Source organism: Gymnoscopelus braueri (genome assembly GCF_963280865.1).
Source record: "Gymnoscopelus braueri genome assembly, chromosome: 11".
Classification (NCBI taxonomy): domain Eukaryota; kingdom Metazoa; phylum Chordata; class Actinopteri; order Myctophiformes; family Myctophidae; genus Gymnoscopelus; species Gymnoscopelus braueri.
In genome coordinates, this window is record NC_137613.1 from 40,165,340 (window position 1) to 40,186,205 (window position 20,866).

At 39.7% G+C, this 20,866-nt stretch overlaps 2 protein-coding genes and 1 long non-coding RNA gene across 3 annotated transcripts in view; all 3 read left to right on the forward strand.

The window, feature by feature from the left end:
- Window positions 1–457: 457 nt before the first annotated feature.
- slc30a8 (solute carrier family 30 member 8) lies at window positions 458–7,209 on the forward strand (the record flags this gene model as incomplete). The annotated part of the gene is made up of 9 exons (XM_080442685.1): window positions 458–531; window positions 1,819–1,988; window positions 2,375–2,521; window positions 2,904–3,057; window positions 4,345–4,547; window positions 4,836–4,948; window positions 5,520–5,625; window positions 6,257–6,391; window positions 7,064–7,209. The coding sequence occupies 9 exons, from the start codon at window positions 458–460 to the stop codon at window positions 7,207–7,209; spliced, it is 1,248 nt and encodes a 415-aa protein (XP_080298811.1).
- Window positions 7,210–10,927: 3,718 nt separating this feature from the next.
- LOC308094955 lies at window positions 10,928–15,543 on the forward strand. The gene is made up of 3 exons (XR_013934000.1): window positions 10,928–11,032; window positions 12,328–12,464; window positions 13,140–15,543. It is a non-coding gene; the product is annotated as an uncharacterized lncRNA (long non-coding RNA).
- Window positions 15,544–17,789: 2,246 nt separating this feature from the next.
- Window positions 17,790–20,866, forward strand: part of med30 (mediator complex subunit 30) — a 56,012-nt gene continuing 52,935 nt past the window's right edge. The window contains exon 1 of the mRNA XM_080441782.1: window positions 17,790–17,896. The gene's annotated coding sequence lies outside the window, so the exon portion shown is untranslated. The remainder of the gene's footprint in view (window positions 17,897–20,866) is intronic.

Consider the following 20,866-nt stretch of genomic DNA (forward strand, 5'->3'; position numbering starts at 1 on the left):
CACTGCTTCCTATCCCCATTGCCTTGACCTTGTAGGATAATGGATCTGATCTTTTCATAATAAATCACCCTCCGAATAGAAGGTGCTGCTGCTGCTGCAAGCGGCCTGATGAGGCCTTGTGACTGTAGCTGCACACGGTGCAAACACAGAGTCACAAGGCTTACTGAATGTGAAGGGTTTTGCACCCCTGGTATTTATTTCACGTCCTTTAGTAGAGAGATCATAGTCAACAGGGTGATCTATAGGTCTATAGCCTTTCTAGGGGGTCTGTTAACTCTGTTTTATTAGGGGCGAGCTTTCAAAAAGAAGAGAGAGATTTCATATGCATAGGATTTCTTTATAGGCTATGGGAACATATTTAATTTAATAATTTAAATCTCTTAGATCGCGCTTATTTATCAATCCATTTGAAAGGATTTCTTGATTCGATTCGGATTACTGTCCATACTTAATAATAATGTTCAAAAAGAAGAATCCAGAAAAGTCTCTCCTGCTGGTGTCCGAAGAAAAGAAAACGTATAGCATGGACAGGTAAGACAACTTTTCACTGATCTTTAATTGTGTCCAATCCGAAATAATGCTGCCTGGCAACAGTTAGTTGTATTTGTATTGTATTTTTGTATTTGAAGTGTGTCTGTCTCAAACATAATTGAACCATTCTAACATCCCTATAGTGTGTTAGAAGGGTTAATTGCCAATAGGCAATATCGTCTATTTAACAGCTCACTCACACAATTATTATATCCACACCAGAGAGTTAAAAATAGATCCACACCGTGACTATTTGTGCGTCGATAGAAATCTCTTTCCTTCCTTTCTTTGTCAGTGTTTCTTTGCTCACGGTCCCTTCTCTCTTCTCCTCCACATATCCAATATTTTATACACACGGGCTGGGGTCTCTTAGCAGTGCGCAAACATCGCTCCATCACGGAGGCTACAATAAGCAGTGGTGGAAAAAGTACTCACATTTTTTACTTAAGTAAAAGTATCACTACTGCTATGTAGAACTACTCTGTTACAAGTAAAAGTCCGGAATTCAAAAATGACTTGAGTAAAAGTACAAAAGTATCGGTATCAAAATGTACTTAAAGTACCAAAAGTAGAAAGTACTCATTTTGCAGATTGTCCCATTTCACTACTTTTCAAATGTATAAAATCTTTTGGAAAAATAGCAGAGACTCATTGTGAGCTTGTAGATCGGCTATTTTCAAATGGCTGAAGTGGTTAATGTAAGTTTTGTAATAATAATCTAAATCTACAAAGTAACTAGTAGTAACTAAAGTTTTCAAATAATTGTAGTGAAAGTGAAAATACCTCAACATTTTACTTAAGTAGGCCTGCAGTAGGCCTACTTGAGTAAATGTACTTAGTTACTTTCCACCACTGAGTGACAATAAGCCTGATATGTTTTCACCTTGTAGGCTACAGTATGACTTACAGCTCTCGCGGATGGAACTGGGTGGGCCACCCACAACTGTGTTAAAACGATAGGACTGAAAATGTTCATTTATTTACTTATATCTTGTATTATATATAAGAAACAAATTATAGATAAATAAATAAATAGATAAACCTGGAAAGAAAGCGTGTAAACTTTGTGTATTGGGCTATATATTGAAAGTTATTACCTGGTAGAAACTCATAGCTATACCCAAACAAGTCAAGTATTTAGCTAATTACACATCCATACAAATCGCCTAATAAACAGAAATAACTTTTAGGATCAACCCCCGTCCCCCCAGTTTACATACACTTCTTGTAGTAGCCTAGTGTGTTCTTTCCTAAATCGTATTAATTCTCCATCTATCGATTGACCAGTGTGTCCAGTGAAGAAGATGGCATTCAGAAAAACAGCAACGGTGGAATCAGTCATTGCCATGACAACAGCCATGCCCAGGAGGACCGTGAGAGAGAGAAGAAAGTTGCCAGGAAGAGGCTGTATATTGTCTCTGTCATCTGCCTCATTTTCATGGTCGGGGAGATCCTGGGTGAGTCTTTCCTTCAATGCTGCCTTCTCCTCCTTATCTTTGCCTGACTGCTGCATAACTAGCCTGCTACACCAGTGGTCCTCAAAAACCTTTCATGTCAAGGACCCCCAAATTAATATGTATTTGGCTGCAGACCCCCATCTGAAAATATTTTGTGCCAGGCATCCAGATACAAGATTTGCGTTGTGAAAATATTTTTTTAAAATCCCACATTAATTCGTCCATTCTCTCCTCTCCATATCTCAATCCTTGTCAACTCACATCTTTCTTCATTGTTTATACATCCTCCATCTGCACCTCCTCATGCCCTGTGTAACCCACCTACCTCCTTCTCTCCCCCCATCCCCTCTTTCTCTCTCTCCCGTCCTCTCCACCCTATACTGCAGGTGGGTACTTTGCAGGTAGCCTGGCGGTGATGACGGACGCTGCTCACCTGCTGGTGGATTTCACCAGCTTCCTCATCAGCCTGTGCTCCCTGTGGCTCTCCTCCAGACCCGCCACACACACACTCAACTACGGCTGGCACCGCGCAGGTCAGGCCCACAGCTGTAGGCTGTTTCTTTTGTTATTGCTGTTGTTATCTTGATAACCGGGATGTTCCATTCGCCATAGAATGAGGTAGAAATAATTCATGATCAAAGATAAGTCGCGCCCATCCGACCTCTTGAAGGTAGGTGCTGGCCCCAAAGTGAGCTGAGATCAATGAGAAGTAGAGTGTGTGGGGAACACTATAGCTCCCTTTGAAAAGCGTTATTACTTAATCAACCACAGTGACATTTCTAGCCCATGCTCTTCTTCAGACTCGACCGAAATAATGCATCTCATTTGTTGTTTCTCATTCCCTCTCTCTCCTCCAAACCGTCCACGTTGGGTCCCTCTCCAACCTGCTCTCTCTCCATTTCTGCGCCCGCACAGAGATCCTGGGTGCTCTGCTTTCAGTGTTCACAATATGGCTGGTAACAGGTGTGTTGGTTTACCTGGCTGTTGAGCGCCTCATCAGTGACGATTACACCATCGACGGAACTATCATGCTCGTCACTTCTGGCTGTGCTGTTCTGGCCAACATTATGTAAGTCAAACACACATAATTCATCCTATTAACAATCCTAGGTCAGTACAATCTTACAGACATTGAAATTCCAAGGATCATTAATCACAACAATAATCAACCTTTTTAGTTATTTTATTTTTTTCTCAAAATGTAGTCTTTCCCCCTTCCTCTTATTTACGTCCTTAACTTACCCTAACTCTAACTTAGTGAAAAGAAAGGAGTCCATATTATGAAGAGCTGATTATTTATTTAAAAAATGATCCAAGTGATTAACCAAAGCTCTACTGTGTATCACCCGAGGTAAACAACAGATTCTCAGTGAGAGCAGATTAGAGAGCTTCGCCACTTGAAGACAATGAATCCAATACCTTTTTTGAACAAACAAACAAAAACAACACCATTATAGCACCCTCTAAGCCCTAATTTCAAACCCCAGTCATCATGGAGCGCAGGAACTTTCCGCCTGTGCCACCTGGACGGCCAAAATATGTTTTTTTCTGTCGTTTTTTTATATCTACGTGACTTCGTCACCACACAAACAATCTGTGTTACTTTTGATTTCTTCCTTCTGCGCTAAAGAGAGTGTCAATGGACAACACAACCTTTTATTTGACGATGGGTTCCCAGATTGACAAAATAGTGACAGGCTCCCTCTTAATCTCTCAAAATGGATGATTTTTGATAATAAACTTCCATTGCCCTGGACCACTGGTGTGGCGGTCCAGGCACCTAGGCTCTGAAGTAGCCTGACAGCGCGTCGTGGGTTCGAGTCCCAATCCCGACGGTCTTTGCTGCATGTCACCCCCCATCTCTCCCCATTTCCTGTCAGCCTACTGTCCCAGTGGTTTTCAACCAGTGGTCCGGGGACCACCAGTGGTCCTTGAGGGAGTACCAGGGGGTTCCCAGCAAAATTAGTTAATAGCGTCACAATCATTTTTAACCACTTAGCTTTGGCTATTAAAAAATAGCAGATATACAAGCTCATAGCGCGGCACAGAGTGCCGCGCTATGAGCTTGTAGATCTGCTATTTTTGAAAAACCTTGAAAAAGTGTGCATATCTTTGAATATTTATATTTTTTAAAGCGAAAATTAACTGATATCTTTGCTTCTGGGGGTCCCTGGCACAAAACATTTTCAATTGGGGCTCCGTGGCCAAATGTATATCAATTTAGGGGTCCTTGGCATGAAAAAGGTTGGAAACCACTGTACTATCCTATCAATAAAGTCATTTAAAAAAGCCAAAAATAAATCTTTAAAAAATATAAAATAATGATGAACTTGTATTGTTTGTCCTCTCTGAGCAGCATGGCCCTCACCCTGCATCAGTCTGGACATGGTCACAGTCACGGCGGGCTTAGTTCACATGGGCATGGTCATAGTCACAAGAAGGGTAAGGATCACGCCCTCAATCACAAGGAGGAAAAGGATTGCACCCCAGACCCAAACCCGGCCAAGGATGGTGCCAAGAAAAGTAACAGGGATTTGGAGCAACAAGGGGTGGAGCATGGTACGGTGTGAAGGTTCAGGAGATTCAGATGATTATATCAATTTCATCATGAAGTTGACAAAATGTTATTATTATTATTATTATTATGTATTTGTAGATAATACATGATTATATCAAATATGTGGTGATTTATTCCTTGTAATATCAACTTTGTGACGATAGAGTTGCCTGCCTTACATGTGTATGTCCAATGACCTTTATTCTATACTATGAAGTTTAGAGTAATTGCAGTTACCTTTATAGTATGGTGTCAATGAAGAACAGCAATCTTTTAAACTTTGCCTTCAGGAGGGAGGGCCAAGCAGGAAAATGCCAGCGTCCGTGCAGCCTTTGTTCACGTGGTGGGAGATCTATTGCAGAGTTTCAGTGTGCTGGTCAGTGCCATCATCATCTTTTTCAAGGTAAGGGTTCACTGTGTATTTAATAACCATTTAAAAAAGTAATAAGGCACATGATGAGGCCATAGTTTACAGTGATTATAGAAGAGCTAAGAGGGTTTTAGGCACTCACGTCTGTGTCATTCCTAACAACGCCCCATAGCTGTTCTAAAATCACTGTGAACCATGGCCTCTTGGGGCTTATTACTTTCATCTTTCATTTATAACACTAATGTTAAAATCACACTAAGCTCTCTCTGTTGGTGACATGCTGGAGCACATCCTTCACTTTGAAAATAACATATTGTCTGAGAACGTATTGTCCTGAGTGGACACGCAGCCTTAGGCTAGCCTCTTTGTTCCCCCCATTTTGTTTGCCCGTGAAGCCCTTATGATCACCATGTGCATGACCTTATCACCCAGGGCACTCAGTAATGCTGTGCTTTGGCCATCGCTCACGGGAAATACTGAAACCAGACAATTTATTCTCACTGTCCCATGCCGTGATGCTGTGCCGCCAGGACCATTAAGCAATACTCTTAGTATATATTTTTCCCGCTTGTGTGATTTCACAATGTTTATCTGTTTCTTTCAGCCAGAGTATAAGATAGCTGATCCCATCTGTACCTTCCTCTTCTCTATATTTGTCTTGTGCACCACTTTCACCATCATGAGGGACATCCTCCTTGTTTTGATGGAAGGTAAGGCAGGGATCCCATAAGCCTGATTTATGTCCACAAGTCACACTAACTCTCTCACACCTTTAAAATGTGAAAATATGTGAGTGCCACCTCTATTTTGAGTGCACGACTCTACAGTATATATGAAACATATATCAGGCTTTAGGCTACACTTTTAAAATGATGGGTCAATGTGGCAACAGTCTGTGAGAGCAAGTCTTCAAATGCACGGAATTTGACTTGGGCTACTCAAATTGAAATTCTACCGAACCATAAAAATATAAAAGATGAATAAAACCCCTGAAATGTTACAGGTATATATTGCTGTTAAACTGTGACATTGACACATCTTATTTCATCCTGATCCTGATGTACTTGTACTTCGATAACTAACTAATTGAATGAACGTCAAATTAAATCTGTGGGTAAAATTGAAGCCTGGCACTAACAAGCAGGCATCTTAGAGAAGTGTTTTCAGATTGTGAATTGTGATGCTGACTTTGTTGCTGCATTTAATGCTTTCACTAACTACCTTTTTTTTTTACTAACACAGCATACTCCACATTCACACCTTTGCATTCTCTCTCTCTTTCTCTCTATCTCTCTCTATCTCTCTAACACTTATCATTCAGTGTGTGTCTCTCTACCGCAGGCACACCAGCAGGGGTGAAGTACAGTGCAGTGCGAGAGGATCTGCTAGCAGTGAAGGGGGTGACAGCGGTCCATAACCTCCACATCTGGGCCCTCACCATGAACCAGGCTGTACTGACAGCCCACGTAGCCATAGGTGAGAGGAAATGGCCACACACAAACATTCAGCTCAGTTCAATTCACAGGTGCACAGTCAAATCCTGTTTTAATTTAACCCACGTATTGCACCTATACTGCAAGGTCCATAATTCACTGTGTGCGAGACAATGCAATCAATGGACTATCACTGCCCTGTTCAGTGGTGGAAAGTAACTAAGTACATTTACTTAAGTACTGTATTTAAGTAAAATGTTGAGGTATTTGTACTTTACTTGAGTATTTACAAATACTTTTACTTCTACTCCACTACATCTCAGAGGCAAATATTGTACTTTTACTCCACTACAATTATTTGAAAACGTACTAGTTACTTCGCAGATATAAATTATGATATTACAAAGCATACATTAACCACTTTAGTCCTATTTCATACCTAGGCTATTTGAAAATAGCCGATCTACAAGCTCACAACGCGTCGCATCGCGACGCGTTGTGAGCTTGTAGATCTGCTATTTTCAAATATTTTAGTACTTTTAATTTTGGTACTTTAAGTATATTTTCATGCCAATACTTTTGCACTTTTACTCAAGTAAATTTTGAATTCCGGACTTTTACTTTAACAGAGTATTTCTATATTGCAGTATTGGTACTTTTTCCACCACTGGCCCTGTTTCACAACGCTTTCATTTTGGTCCCCCTCCCCCCACAGATGACTCAGAAGATGCCCAGTCTGTCCTGAGGGAGATGACACAGGTCTGCTTCTCTGCCTACAACTTCCACTCTGTTACCATCCAGATGGAGAGGCAAGCAGACCTCAAGCCTGGGTGTACCCTGTGCGAGGACCCCAAGATGTAGGCCTCTCCTTGGGGCCGTTCTTTTTAAATGGAAGCCCCTCTCAGAGGTGGCTAATAAGCCACTTTAAAGAAGGCTACGCTACAGGACACCACTTTAATTGGTGTGACCTATGGTGATAAAGTAAGTTAACTGGGCGTTCTGAACTGGCACTGAACTTGTTAAGTGCAGGGGTCACTCCATGGTCACTGACAGTGTCTTAACCCTCCAAACTAAGTTATTATTCTCATGATAATAGGGAATGTGTATTTCTCTGTCAAATCACCATAGCTTGAGTTGACTATTTTGAATATCAAAGAGATGAATGATGCATTTTGGTTGCATTTTGTTTTGTGGAAAAGTGTCTATCCTCTCCCCATGCTGTATTTTGCTTTGAATTTAATTAGGTTGACTATTTAAAGTGCATTTATGTTTACATTTCTGTATTGTGAATCTGCATATGATAGCTGATCATCATCAAGTGCTATGAATTATTCCTTATTTGTAGCTATTTATCAGTGACAGTGATATCACCAGAGTAAAGAATATTTTAAACATTGTTTGTCTATTGTTAGTTCATTTGTGAAACATTTTGGATGGTGCTGCAATCCAGTTCAACAAATGGACCCAAATCATAATATTTACAATATAGAAATCTGTCATGGGCTCAACGGCAACAACTTGAAGTTTGATGTATCTGAACACATAATAACAAACACAATCAATGGTCTTTGCGAAGGAATCTTTCGCACATCCACTTATGCAGGTGCGTTGGACTGTGAATCATGAGGAAATATTCATGAACAAAAATCCAGCACACTGCTCATGCTCAGCAGCATCACTTTTATAATATTTCTTCATCATGATTGGTTCAAACACAATGAATATTGTGAAAACACAATAAATGATTCTGGCTTGAAATGCCATATATGCTGTATGTGTAATCATGCTCGCTTTGTGATCTGATTATAAAAATGTATATAAAAACGTATGAACATCTATAATTATTGATTAACCCATTAAGACCTGGAACGCATCTGTGTAACTTTAAGATTTCATTCTTTGGCTATTAAAAAATAGCCAAAGAATGAGCTATGAGCTTGTAGATCTGCAATTTTTTTTTAAATCTTCAACATTTGTGCAAATCTTTGAATATATCTATTTTTAAAGCGAACATTTTTAACTCAAATATTTGCTTCTGGGGGGTCCCTGGAACTAAATATTTTGAGATTGGGGTCTGCGGCCAAAATACATTTTGGGAGTCCTTGACATGAACAAGTTTGAGAACCACTGATGTAGCAACAAAAAAAAATGTTAAGATTTTGAAGATATTTGTAGAATCGGCTTCAGGTCTTAATGGGTTGAAAAGAAAACATGACTGTAGCCATCCTAGATCCTACTATATATATTTACTTTCCCATACTGTCTACCTCATCTCTTCTACAACTATAGATATGAGTTGCTGGGCAATAGGGACACAATGGATCCATTGTCTTGCGGTTCACATTGATCTTGCTAATACGTTTCCCCATCCCTTTCTTGACCTTGTGCTGGTCTGCTGCAGCTATGGGGTTTCAGTCTAACTAGTCAGCAATTGTGGGGCTAAAAGAGACTCCTATATCTTACTGTATTGACCCTGTAATATTTACTGCTGTTGAGACTTAGCCCTCTCCCATGTTTTTATGGAGTGCAAGAGCTGTGACATTGGCTTGAAAATGAAAGGCATGGAAGCTCAGACTCAGTCTACTGATGTTCAATTGTTCATTTGATAAAATGAACAAGTTAACGTTAGGCAGAGACAAAACTTTTAAACGTTCTAGTGTTCTTTAGGTAACTATTTAATTTCCTTTCATTATCACTTGGTGTTCATTAATTGTTCTGCTTTTCTGTTCATGACTATCAACACATTTTATTTCTAATATTAGCTTAGCAGATTATAACTATGTTACTGTTTAAACGTAGCTACGTATTTAGCTTTTTTTGTGGAATGAATACCCCACCAAAATGAATATTGAACCAATGGCTTAGCAGTGTTTATTTGAGAGAGCAGAAATGGAGTGCATGCAGTACATGACTCACCAGACTCATAGACTACAGCTTTTATAATTGCCACATTGAGTTTTTGTACACAGAGCCACGCGTGTACGCGCGCACGTGTGCGTGTGTCTGTGTGTGTGTGTGTGTGTGTGTGCGTGTGAGAGAGAGAGAGAGAGAGAGAGAGAGAGAGAGAGAGAGAGAGAGAGAGAGAGAGAGAGAGAGAGTGAGAGAGATAGAGAGAGAGAGACAGAGAGAGAGAGAAGGGAGGAGGTGCGTGTGTCTGGGGTTAGGGGTGCAGAGACTCGTGAGCAGGATAGAGTGGCGTGCAAAGTGAGGAAGGGGTGCAAAGGAGTTGCTGGAGCAAGACATGCACTCGTAACTTGTGTGCGCAACACACACACACACACACACACACACACACACACACACACACACACACACACACACACACACACACACACACACACACACACACACACACAGACTGGTGTCCAGGACTGAGAATCCAGAGAGGTGAAAGATGCTATTTACACTATAGTATAGCTGAATGAACTTTGTCCCCCTCAGAACAGACCATGTACTTCTCTCCTCTTTCCAATGGTGGAAGAACAAAGTACTCAGGTTTTATACTTAAGTAAAAGTAGAAATACCACAATATAAGAAATACGTTGTTGAATATTACAATTAAATGGCCTCTATAAAAAATTAAATAACTTGAGTAAAAGTATAAAAGTTTGGCATTAAAATATACTTCAGTCCTCCTACAGTACCAAAGTTTTTTTTTAAAAGCAGATAAAGCTCACATCGCGATGCGTAGAGATCTTGAGATCCGCTATTTTTGAATATCTGAACTGATACACTGAGCTCTTGGACCCCCCTGTGGCCCACCTCCGAACGAGTAGATAGATAGATAAAATAAAATTGTCCATTTATTGTGATGATATGTCCCAGGGTCAGACCTATATGGGTTGGTGTAGGGAGGGGTTGGCTATAGGGTTAAGGCTGATAGAACATAGAACATAGGGCTGAGGAAACAGGTAGCCTACACCAGTGGTTCTCAAACATTTTCATGTCAAGGACCCCCAACTTGATATGTATTTTTGGCCACAGACCCCCATCTGAAATGATTTTGTGCCAGGGACGATAAGAGAAGATTTGGGTTAAACTGATTTTGATGCTATATTAACTCATTTAGCTGGAGACCCCCTGGAACCCTCCTCAATGACCCCTGCGGGTTGGGGGTCCCCGGACGGTCCGGAACGAACGTGTCTCTGGCTTGGCTCAGCATTGCTTCCTAGTCGAATCGCTTAGAGCGGTACACACCTCCAGTGGCGGGCTCAGCAGGGTTGCCATGTCGGCAACTTTGGGCTTGTTTTTCTGTAAAGTTGCCTATAAATATTGGTGGTTGCGCCGTTTTTTTGGCCTTGTTTCTAAAGTGTAGTTGCTTATTTGGGCTTGTTTCCTAATGTTGTTTAAACCAGTGGTTCTCAAACAGTTTCAAGTCAAGGACCCTGGACCCCCAAATTATAATATGTACAAAAATATTCTTCAAGATTTTTAAAAAAAAGCTGTTGTTGTAGATTTGTTATTTTCAAATAGCCAATGTTATTATACTTAAAAAGGGCGTCAGGGCGAAGGGCTCGCTTCTTTTGGGCTTGTTTTCATAGACCTGGTTGCTTGTTTCTCTCACAAAACATGGCAACACCGACGATAAACACCAACACGCCTGCTCTATCAGTGCGTCTGACTATAATCACTTGAAGACATCTAAACTAAACGTTATGAGAGCAAACGTATTTTACTATACAAGGTAAGTCTTCTGTTCTGGATGTGCATTGTGCTGCTGTTGACGCAAACAGACACGTTACTGTCTGTGTGTGAACACCGTTGTCTGTCGTGTCGCGCTCCTTGTTAACTTGTAAAGTTTTGAAAAATGTCTTCCGTCTCTGTTAAGAGAGTTGACTGGATGAATGAAGTTATTAGTTATTGGTGTTTCCATTAGCTCTAGTTGTGAAATATAAGCGCAAAGGCTACCACGACACTATTTAGTAATAAAGGAAGCCAGGATATTAATATTCTGGGATGCATAATGAAGTGTTACTTATGCATTCGTCGCCAAACAGTCGCCATTGTGTGCTCTGCACAGCAGCCAATTGTGTAAGACATTTCACAGGTGTTACCAATGATACTAATGAAGGCTCTGTTCCATTCTGGTCAAACAGAAGGTGCTGATATTGTGCATGTTGTTGACTCACTGGAAACACTCTGCTACACCAGTGAGTGGGTCTAAAATTTGTGTCCAGGGACCCTTGTGGTTCCTTGAGGGGGTTCCAAAATGGCCCCTTAAGAGTGTGCAACTCTGAGAGTGTACAAATGGAACCAAATGGACCTTTGGTTCCATTTGTACACAGAGTTATGGGGGTCGTGGAAATCGAAATATCTGAGAACCACTGTGCTACTTGGAACAGAGCCTTCATTAGTATCATTGGTAACACCTGTGAAGGAAGTGATGATATGGCTGCTGTCCATACCTCTTTGTGAAATTGGCTATTGTGTCCAAAATGTTAGAAAGTGAAATATTTGAAAATGGTGTTCAGTAAAGTATACCTGATTAGAACAGCTTTAAACATTCGACAATTAAGGTGTAATATTTCTACAATTGCTACAAAACCTGTGTTTTGGACAAAATGGCCCATTTTACATCGAGGTGCCCAGATGTCCCTAGTGCCCACCTATTCTGTATCCGCTCTATAACTTGAAAACTTATAAATCAAAATGATGAGGAAAAAGGACATTATGACCTATTTCGCACCCCACCCCCAAAACATAAAAAAAAAAACCAAAAAACTGAATGCAACTGAATGATTCTCAAAATGCCATTATTATGGACCCTACTAGTTTTAATATTGTACATTTTTTAATGTTTTTTTTTCATGGATTAATGTTTTATACAATTGTGTCAACAAAGTACCTTAACTACCACACCAGGAACAAGCAACCAGTCATTTGTGGAGACATGTAACACACTTTATTTATTTTTGTGTACCTGTCTTTGTGTTGTATATGTTTTTAAATTAACCTGTAAATAAACTCTCATTCATTTAGACAGATCTAGGTGTTGACTTGAGAGAGCTGAGGAGAAACTGCAGGAAGTGAAGAGCACCACAGAGCCTTGTCAGGTTGGAGAGACTGAGAGCAGGAAGGAGTCATGAAGCCCTCAAGCACTGGACGTGGACGACCAGGTTTGTGACGCTGCTTCGCTTGTAAAGCATTGTATTGTGGTGTGTCCATGTAGAAGTGTGACAGGTTTGGGATCCGGAACCGGATCCAACATTGAGGAAACCGTAATGGGTTCCATCACATTTGTAACCGTTTACGGAACCGGTTTTTATCACACTGTCAGAGCTGGTATGTGGACTTCACGTCTGCTATATATATCCCATTAAGACCTGGAACGCATCTGTGTCACTTTAGATTTCTTTGGCTATTCAAAAATAGCAGATATACAAGCAGCTTGTAGATTGCTATTTTTGAAAAAACGTGACATTTTTTTTTAGATAAAAAAAAAAAAAAAAAAAAAAAAAAAAGTTAGGATTTAGAAAACCATTTTTAAGAATCGCCTCAGGTCTTAATGGGATATATATGCTATGTTCTCAAACTTTTTAATTTCAAGGACCACCATAACTGTGAGAGGGTATGGTTTCATTTGTACACTCTCAGAGTTACTGACTTCTAGGTCCATTTGGAACTACCTATAGGAATCGTTAAAGGGAACCGTTAAGGAACCGGAATCGTTACAATTCTAATGGATCCCAACCCTAGAAGTGTGTATACTTGTGATTGAGATGAATAAAATGGTCATACATGTTTGGATTTATCAATATATATGTCTTTCTCTCTCTCGTCTTTCTCCACAGGTATCAGAAAGCGTAAAAAAGACCCATTGATTAAACGTTTTTCAAGGACCGTGATGGAGGACCGGAGAAGGAGGTTCAAGGCGGCCTGGTGCAACATTCAGCCCTGGCTTGAGTATTCTCAATTATCGGACTCTGTGTATTGTTACGCCTGCAGACATTTTAGCCCTCCTAATGGCACAGACGCAGTATTTGACCCAGCGTCTGGATTCAAAAACTGGAAGAAAGCAACCTACAAAGAGGGAGGGTTTGCAATTCATGCCAATTCTAAGCAGCACAAACAAGCAATGGTTACATGGAGGGATCATCAGAGAGCTGTAGCAACTAACCCAACACTGGCAAATGTCCTAAAAAAGAAACGTAACAAACAGGTTAAAAACAATCGGGAATATATGAAAGCAATAGGGCGACTGCTACTATTTACTGCCATGCAAAACATTGCTGAAAGAGGCCACAATGAGTTTGCAGACCCAGTTGATAAAGGGAACTTCGTGGCACTTCTAGAATTAATTGGTGAATACAACGAAGCTATTAAAAAAAGGTTGAGTTCCGTTAATAATGCAGTGTACACAAGCAAAACCATTCAGAAGGAAGTTCTGGATTGTTTGGCAGACATGGTTCGAACCGAAATTTCAGAAGAGCTGAAACACAGTGAAGTGTTCAGCATCATGATAGATGAAACAAGTCAGCAGCATTTCAACAGCAGCATTTCTATAGTAGTCCGGTACTATTTCAACGGAGCTGTCCAGGAGAGTTTTCTCCATTTTGACTCTTTTGAGGGGCTAAATCCGGGTCTTAGTGAAAAAATTATCCATATATTGGAAAGTCATGGTCTGGATCACAGAAACAACCTTGTAGCCCAAGCACACAGTGGTGTTAGCCTCTTGAGTGATAGTTTTTCCGGGTTGCAGGCTACAATCAAAGAGCAAGCAAAATATGGATTTTACATCCATAGCAATGCCCACTGTCTAAATGTAGTTTTAGTAGATGCGGTCAAAGTTATCCCGGGGGCATACACGTTCTTCAACTTGTTAGAAAAACTATGTGTGTTAACGTCTCGGCCATCTGTCCATGCTGAATGGCTGGCTATCCAGAGACGTACGACGTACGAGATGTACGAAGGACCACCAAGAGAACTCCAACGATTATCTGCAGACACACGAGGGGCATGTCGATTTATAGCTCTACAGAACATTATGGATAGATTGCCTGCCCTTATGCGAGTACTGCAAATGGAAGGCCAAGAACCCGATGGTGGTAGAACATCTATCGAGGCTCAATGTCTGCTGGAACAGATGGATCTTGAATTCATTGTGTATCTCGTTGCACTCGGTAAAGTATTTAGAGAAACAAAACCTCTCTCTGATATGCTACAGTCTTCAGCGCCTGACTTTTCAAAAGTTGTTGACTTAGTTGAAGCTTTAGTTCAAACACTGACTGACTTCAGGCAGGAGTCATTTTTTGATAACTTGTGGGATGAAATCTTGAGCATTTCTGAGCAATGTGATGATGCAATAGCGCCCGAGCTCGAACCTTACACTATAGTGACTACTGTTGATCAGAGAGAGAAGTTGCGTAAAGCCTTTTTCTACCCCGTCATTGATCAGATGCTCAATGAGCTTAACAGACGTTTTTCAAAGACAACCTGTGACATAATGAAAAGCATCCAAGCTCTAAACCCCAAAAGTGATGCATTTCTTCAAAGTGAAGTTCTGCTTTCATTTGCTCAAGTGTATGATTCAAACATTGAACACTTGGGGAATGAACTACCGTTGTTCAGCCGATTTTTAGACAGGAAAATACAGGCTGGGATGCAGAGACCTTCTAGTACAGCAGAGCTGACACTGATCCTTGAGCCGTTAAAAGATGTGTTTGTTGAGCTCTTCAGACTCTGTAAAATAGCAGTCGCAATCCCAGTGAGTGCTGCTTCTTCTGAGAATAACTTTTCTATGGTGAAACGTGTGAAAAATCATCTCGAGTCCACCATAACTGATGGGAGAATGTGCAATCTGGATGTACTGTGTATTGAGTATAGTAGGTCAAAGGCTTTGAGTCTTGACACATTTGTTGATCTGTTTGCCAAAAGTCACAAAAACCGTAGAATTATGTTGCTGTAAGGTGAAATTCTACAAGGGAAACTACAGACAGGGATGCAGATACCCTCTAGAAAAGTAGAGCTGATACTGTTCATTGGAGCCTTGTGAAGTGTTGCAACAAAGAATGTGTGTAACTTGAGCTGAAGATAACAGGAATGTCTAATTTCATTTTCAATATTGTGATTTTATAGAATAGAATTGTAACTAAAGTCACTGAAACAAATACGGCTCCTGAAACAAATGCCACTCTTATGTTTTTTTTTTCTTGCTGCGCTATTACTTTATACACTGAAAGAAACATGAAAGCTTGAACACTTTTATTATTGTTCTAATATCACTTGTAAGTTTGTCTAAATTTGGAAAAGCAATAAAGTTTAATTGACACAAAGCTTGTACACTGTCTTTGTCTCTTTTATTTTGTCTCAGGTCTAATGTGTCCCTTTGACAAAACTGGCCTCAGGCTGGCCCCCCAAGAACCACCACTATCCGACCGCCCGATACCCCTAGTTAGTTCATGATTATTCCACAGTTCATGTTTCTTCACACTGAGTAGTTCTGTGTATCTCTGTCGCTTTGCTCTCTTTGTATTGTGTTTAATCCCCCTCCATTTGAGTGATACAGTGGAACAGAGCATCAGTGTCAAGGTCATTTGTATTGCTTGATGCTTTGTTAGCTGGAGGGCTAAACATAGATAGTAAATGTTGTGGGACATGCACAGGGGTAATGAGATACTGTATTGTCTGTCTGCTCAATAATTCATTTGGACTTTGCTTGTTTGTGTTTGAGAGATCCATAGAATATGGTTACAGTTATAAAAATGATGCTATTGATGAGATGCCTTCCAAAAAGGAATTCTAGTCTTTGATGACATTACCTTGTGCCAAATAAGTGTCATTGATTTTTTTTCATTGCCATGTTTTACAATCTGGCTCGACAACATTAATATGAATAAAGTCACCAGAAACCAACACATTTGTCATCAACTTCTCTTGACAGCATTCATGTGAAGAAGTAATTTGAAACCATCTGAGTTGTTGATTTAGTATCTCATCCACTTGATCAATACGTTTTTTTTGTTTCTCTATATACTTTGATCATTGATGATAGATGGGCTGTCATGTAAGGGCCTGCAGACAATTGGCATAATCACTGCTAGACACACACAAGCATGGGGATTCATTCATCATGGCAACATAACCAGCACTCTTTATGCAATTAAGAAGTTGTAGGCAATCACTTGAACTTGACTTTGTTTTCTATATCAACTGATTGGACTTAGTAGATAGGGGGGCTTTTAGAGGAAGCCCAGACACGAAAAGAATATCTGGAGGTTATTATCACACAAAGGATGCTCCATATAAATGTAAATTGAAATCCAGACTGTAACCACCAAATTAAATGGATAATGGAAATTAAGTAATAGGCATTCTAATCTACTTTTTCAGTTTCACTCAAGCCTGAAGGCACAGCCTTTCATTTACCCCAAATAGAGCTTTTATTTCCGTGCAATGTCAGTCAGAAGGGTAATTTTGCATGGTGGAGCGCGCAGAATGAGTATACAGCACAGACTATTTCAGGGACCTCTTGTATTTCACACTCTAATTTGAATTCTGGTTGCTCACAAAGTAGGCTAAGCCAAGCGTGTAAACAAGTAATGTATATTTTAATTTAAAAGATTTGATTCGAGCGCCACTCAAGTAGATGAGACTGCAGTTCTGGGTCGTTTGAAATGTGCATAGTAAAATAACATTATATTTACTTGACCATAAGTGGTGACATGAACCACAGATTATTATTATTATGGAAGGTGATAATAAACCAAACAGTTAGTTAAATTGGTTCTTATGCAGGAAATGAGCAGCAGATGGCGCTGTGGACACAGGCATTTACCGTAATGTTTGGCTATAATTTAATACAAAGCAATGCTTGATCTTTTACTTGATCTATGGGCTCTTTCTGGTGTGAATGAATGATGATTTCAACTGCTAGAGAGGCAGTGGTGTAAAGTAACTAAGGACATTCACTCAAGTACAGTGTACTGAAGTACAATTTTGAGATATATGTATTTACTTTAATGGAGTATTTCCAATTTTCAGTACACTGACTCCACTACATCTTTGGAGACAATTTAAATATTGTACTTTTTACTCCTCTCTACAATTATTTGAAAACTTTAGTTATAGTTATTTTGATTATGTAGATTTGGAATATTATTACAAAACATACATTAACCACTTCAGCCCTATATACATTTTGGCCATTTGAAAATAGCTTTTTATACATTTGAAAACTTGTGAAATGGGACATTCTGCATAATGAGTACTTTTACTTTTGGTACTTTTAAGTACATTTTGATGCCAATACTTTTGTACTTTTACTCAAGTCAATTTTGAATACAAGACTTTTACTTGTAACAGAGTATTTCTACAGTACTTTTAACTTCTTTTTTTTGGTACTTTCCCGCCACTCCACCGGAATTAAGAAAATCATAAAAATAATGATTTCAAGAGGCGCTCGCACTTCATTCTTTACAGTAGGCAGCAGGCAGACGTAGTAAGGGGGCACATCTCGCGACACTTGCGCAGCAGCTGAGCTCTGAAGAAAAGCAAGGGGCTTTTTTTTTTGACATATTGTCAACAAAATAGATAAATTAACACGACACAGGTAATATGACTAAATATCGTACTGTTTACCTTTGTAATATGATTGTTAGCAGCGATCCAAAGGCCGATCTTGTGTCTCGGAATGGATATTTAACGTAAAAAGTGGCTTAAGAGGCAGTTGGAAGTGTCATGTCTCTGCACTGTAACTACTTTTGCATGTGGACAGTTATGCCTTTTTGCGTATCGTGTCGCGGCACCGAAAATAGCCGATCTACAAGCTCATAACCCTGCAACGCGTTGTGAGCTTGTAGATCTGCTATTTTCGGTGCCGACAACCGGCGGCGTGCAATCAGTTCTAAACCAGCGGCTACTCGTTTAGACTATTAATTAACCTATCATAACGTCAACATTCAACACCATTTGGATACGTTTGCGTATCAATAGCTGTAGAATACAACTCTCGTAGACGTATTTATGATTCTGACGTTTTCAATCTACGAGAATTGTAGGGTTCACCCCCCATGGACACAGGGACTTTCAGCACTATACCCCGTAGACACTCCAAACAGGTACAAATTGAAAATAAAGGTGCTTACCCCCACGCCCCAAATGTTAACTCTCGCTACGGGGTAGTAGTTTAATGTAATAATCCATATATTTCAATAAAGAAGTGCTTTAATGCCGTCTGTGGCCGAACGCCATTTTTTCACCCTCGTTTACTTCCTGTTTACATTGAGTGTAATTCCGGGTTTCACCAGATGCGGCGCGTCACTACCGCCCATTGGGAACTTCTGACAGAATCGGCCACAGATGGCATTAAAACACTTCTTTATTGAAAGATATGGATTATTACATTAAACTACTACCCCGTAGCGAGAGTTAACATTTGGGGCTTGGGGGTAAGCACCTTTATTTTCAATTTGTACATGTTTGGAGCGTCTACGGGGTATAGTACTGAAACCCTACAACTCTCGTAGATTGAAAACGTCAGAATCATAAATACGTCTACGAGAGTTGTATTCTACAGCTAGCGTATCAACATGTCCAGATAATGTCGCTGATAGAAAACAGTCCATAGTACATCCCATTCCCATCTCCTTATATACAGTGGCGTAGAGTAACTAAGTACATTTACTCAAGTACTGTACTTTAAAGAACAATTTTGAGGTCTTTTTCTTTTTTTACTTTGTTAAGGATTTTCAATTTTCAATACTTTTACTTGTACTCCACTACACCTCAGAGGCAACTATTGTACTTTTTACTCCACTGCAATTATTTGAAAACTTTACTAGTTACTTTGTAGATTTGAATTATTATTACAAAACATACATTAGCCACTTCCAGCCCGGCTATTTTCAAAAGATTTTTTCATACACTTTGAACCTGTGAAATGGGACATTCTGCACAATGAGTACTTTTACTTTTAGTACTTTAAGTATATTTTGATGCCAATACTTTTGTACTTTTACAAGTACATTTTGAATTCTGTCATTTTACTTATAACAGAGTATTTCTGCATTGCAGTATTGATACTTGTACTTCAGTAAAACATGTGAGTACTTCTTCCATCACTGCTTATATATGATTGAACGCCATAACACCAGGACAGTGTTCTTGAATCATATAATTGTCAGTAACTACCTCCATCAATATAATTTATTCAAATCCTACACCACCAGAGGTCTGCCGTCTTCACTGAATAATATTCAATAAGTATATTGGCAAAATACATACTTCAGACATAGCATTTGTATTACATTATATTGTATATAATTCTTTCTACATATATTGTATATAATTCTCCTTTGCTCATTAATGCACAGGCATAATATAGATAATATTCTGTATAGAGCAGTCCCCAGGGAAATTAGTTTTTCATAGCGTCACAATCATTTTAACTACTTAACTTTGGCTATTAAAAAATATCAGATCTACAAGCTCATAGCGCGGCACTCGGTGCCGCGCTATGAGCTTGTAGATCTGATATTTTAGAAAAATCTTGAAAATGTGTGCGTTTTTAACTCCAATCTTTGCTTCTGGGGGTCCCCGGCACACAACATTTGATGGGGGTCCGCGGCCAAATGTATATCAATTTAGGGGTCCTTGGCATGAAAAAGGTTGAAAACCACTGGTATAGAGTATGGACTCCAGCATGAGCACTGTGCATAGTATCATCATAAAGCATCATAATTAAGTAATTCATAGTGCAGCGGAGGTAAACTGTGATCCAAACTGTGATACCTGCATGCTGGGTATCTATCAGAGGTGGAAAACGTGTTCTCTTCTTGTAATCTGTTTTTATTTTGATGTATTTGTATTGTTGGTATGGTAGAGTAGATTGGCGCTTTAGGGTGGGCTAGGCCAGTGGTTCTCAAACCTTTTGGGCTCAGGGCACCCCAATACAGACTTTTTCATCCACGGTACCCCTAACGTTTCACTACAGCACCTTATATTCATGACACATTTTACTACTTTGACATTTTACATAACAGTATATTAGGCCCTACTATTACTATTTGTATCATTGTAATGATTATTACTATTATTCTTATTGTGATGATGGTAACCACAACATTCAAATGAATGCGCACAGTTAAAGGAGCAATAACGTTGTTCGAACTTGATGTTGGCTATTGTTGTTGTTATTGATCTCCTTGATGTTTAAACTCATATAAAATAATCGTATTAGTGATATTGGTAAATTCCAAATATTATCAAAGTATTCCATGGCGCCACTTGGTTTGGCGTGGTGGCACCCTGGGCACCTACATTGAGAAACCCTGTTAGAAACCCAGTTTAGGCACAGTGGTTAGCAATTAGTGTAGCAGAGTGACTCAGAGCTTCAGGCTGAAGAACAAAAAAACCTATTATCTCCCCCTGCCGAGGGGGGATTCCCTCTTATAGGCTATTGGATTAGATGTGTGGCTTTAGTGTCCCTTAGTTCTCACACAGGAGACCCAGGTTTGAATCTACATTAGCACTGTTGACTCTTAACAAGAAGGTCCTGGGTTTGAACGTGACACCTCTATAG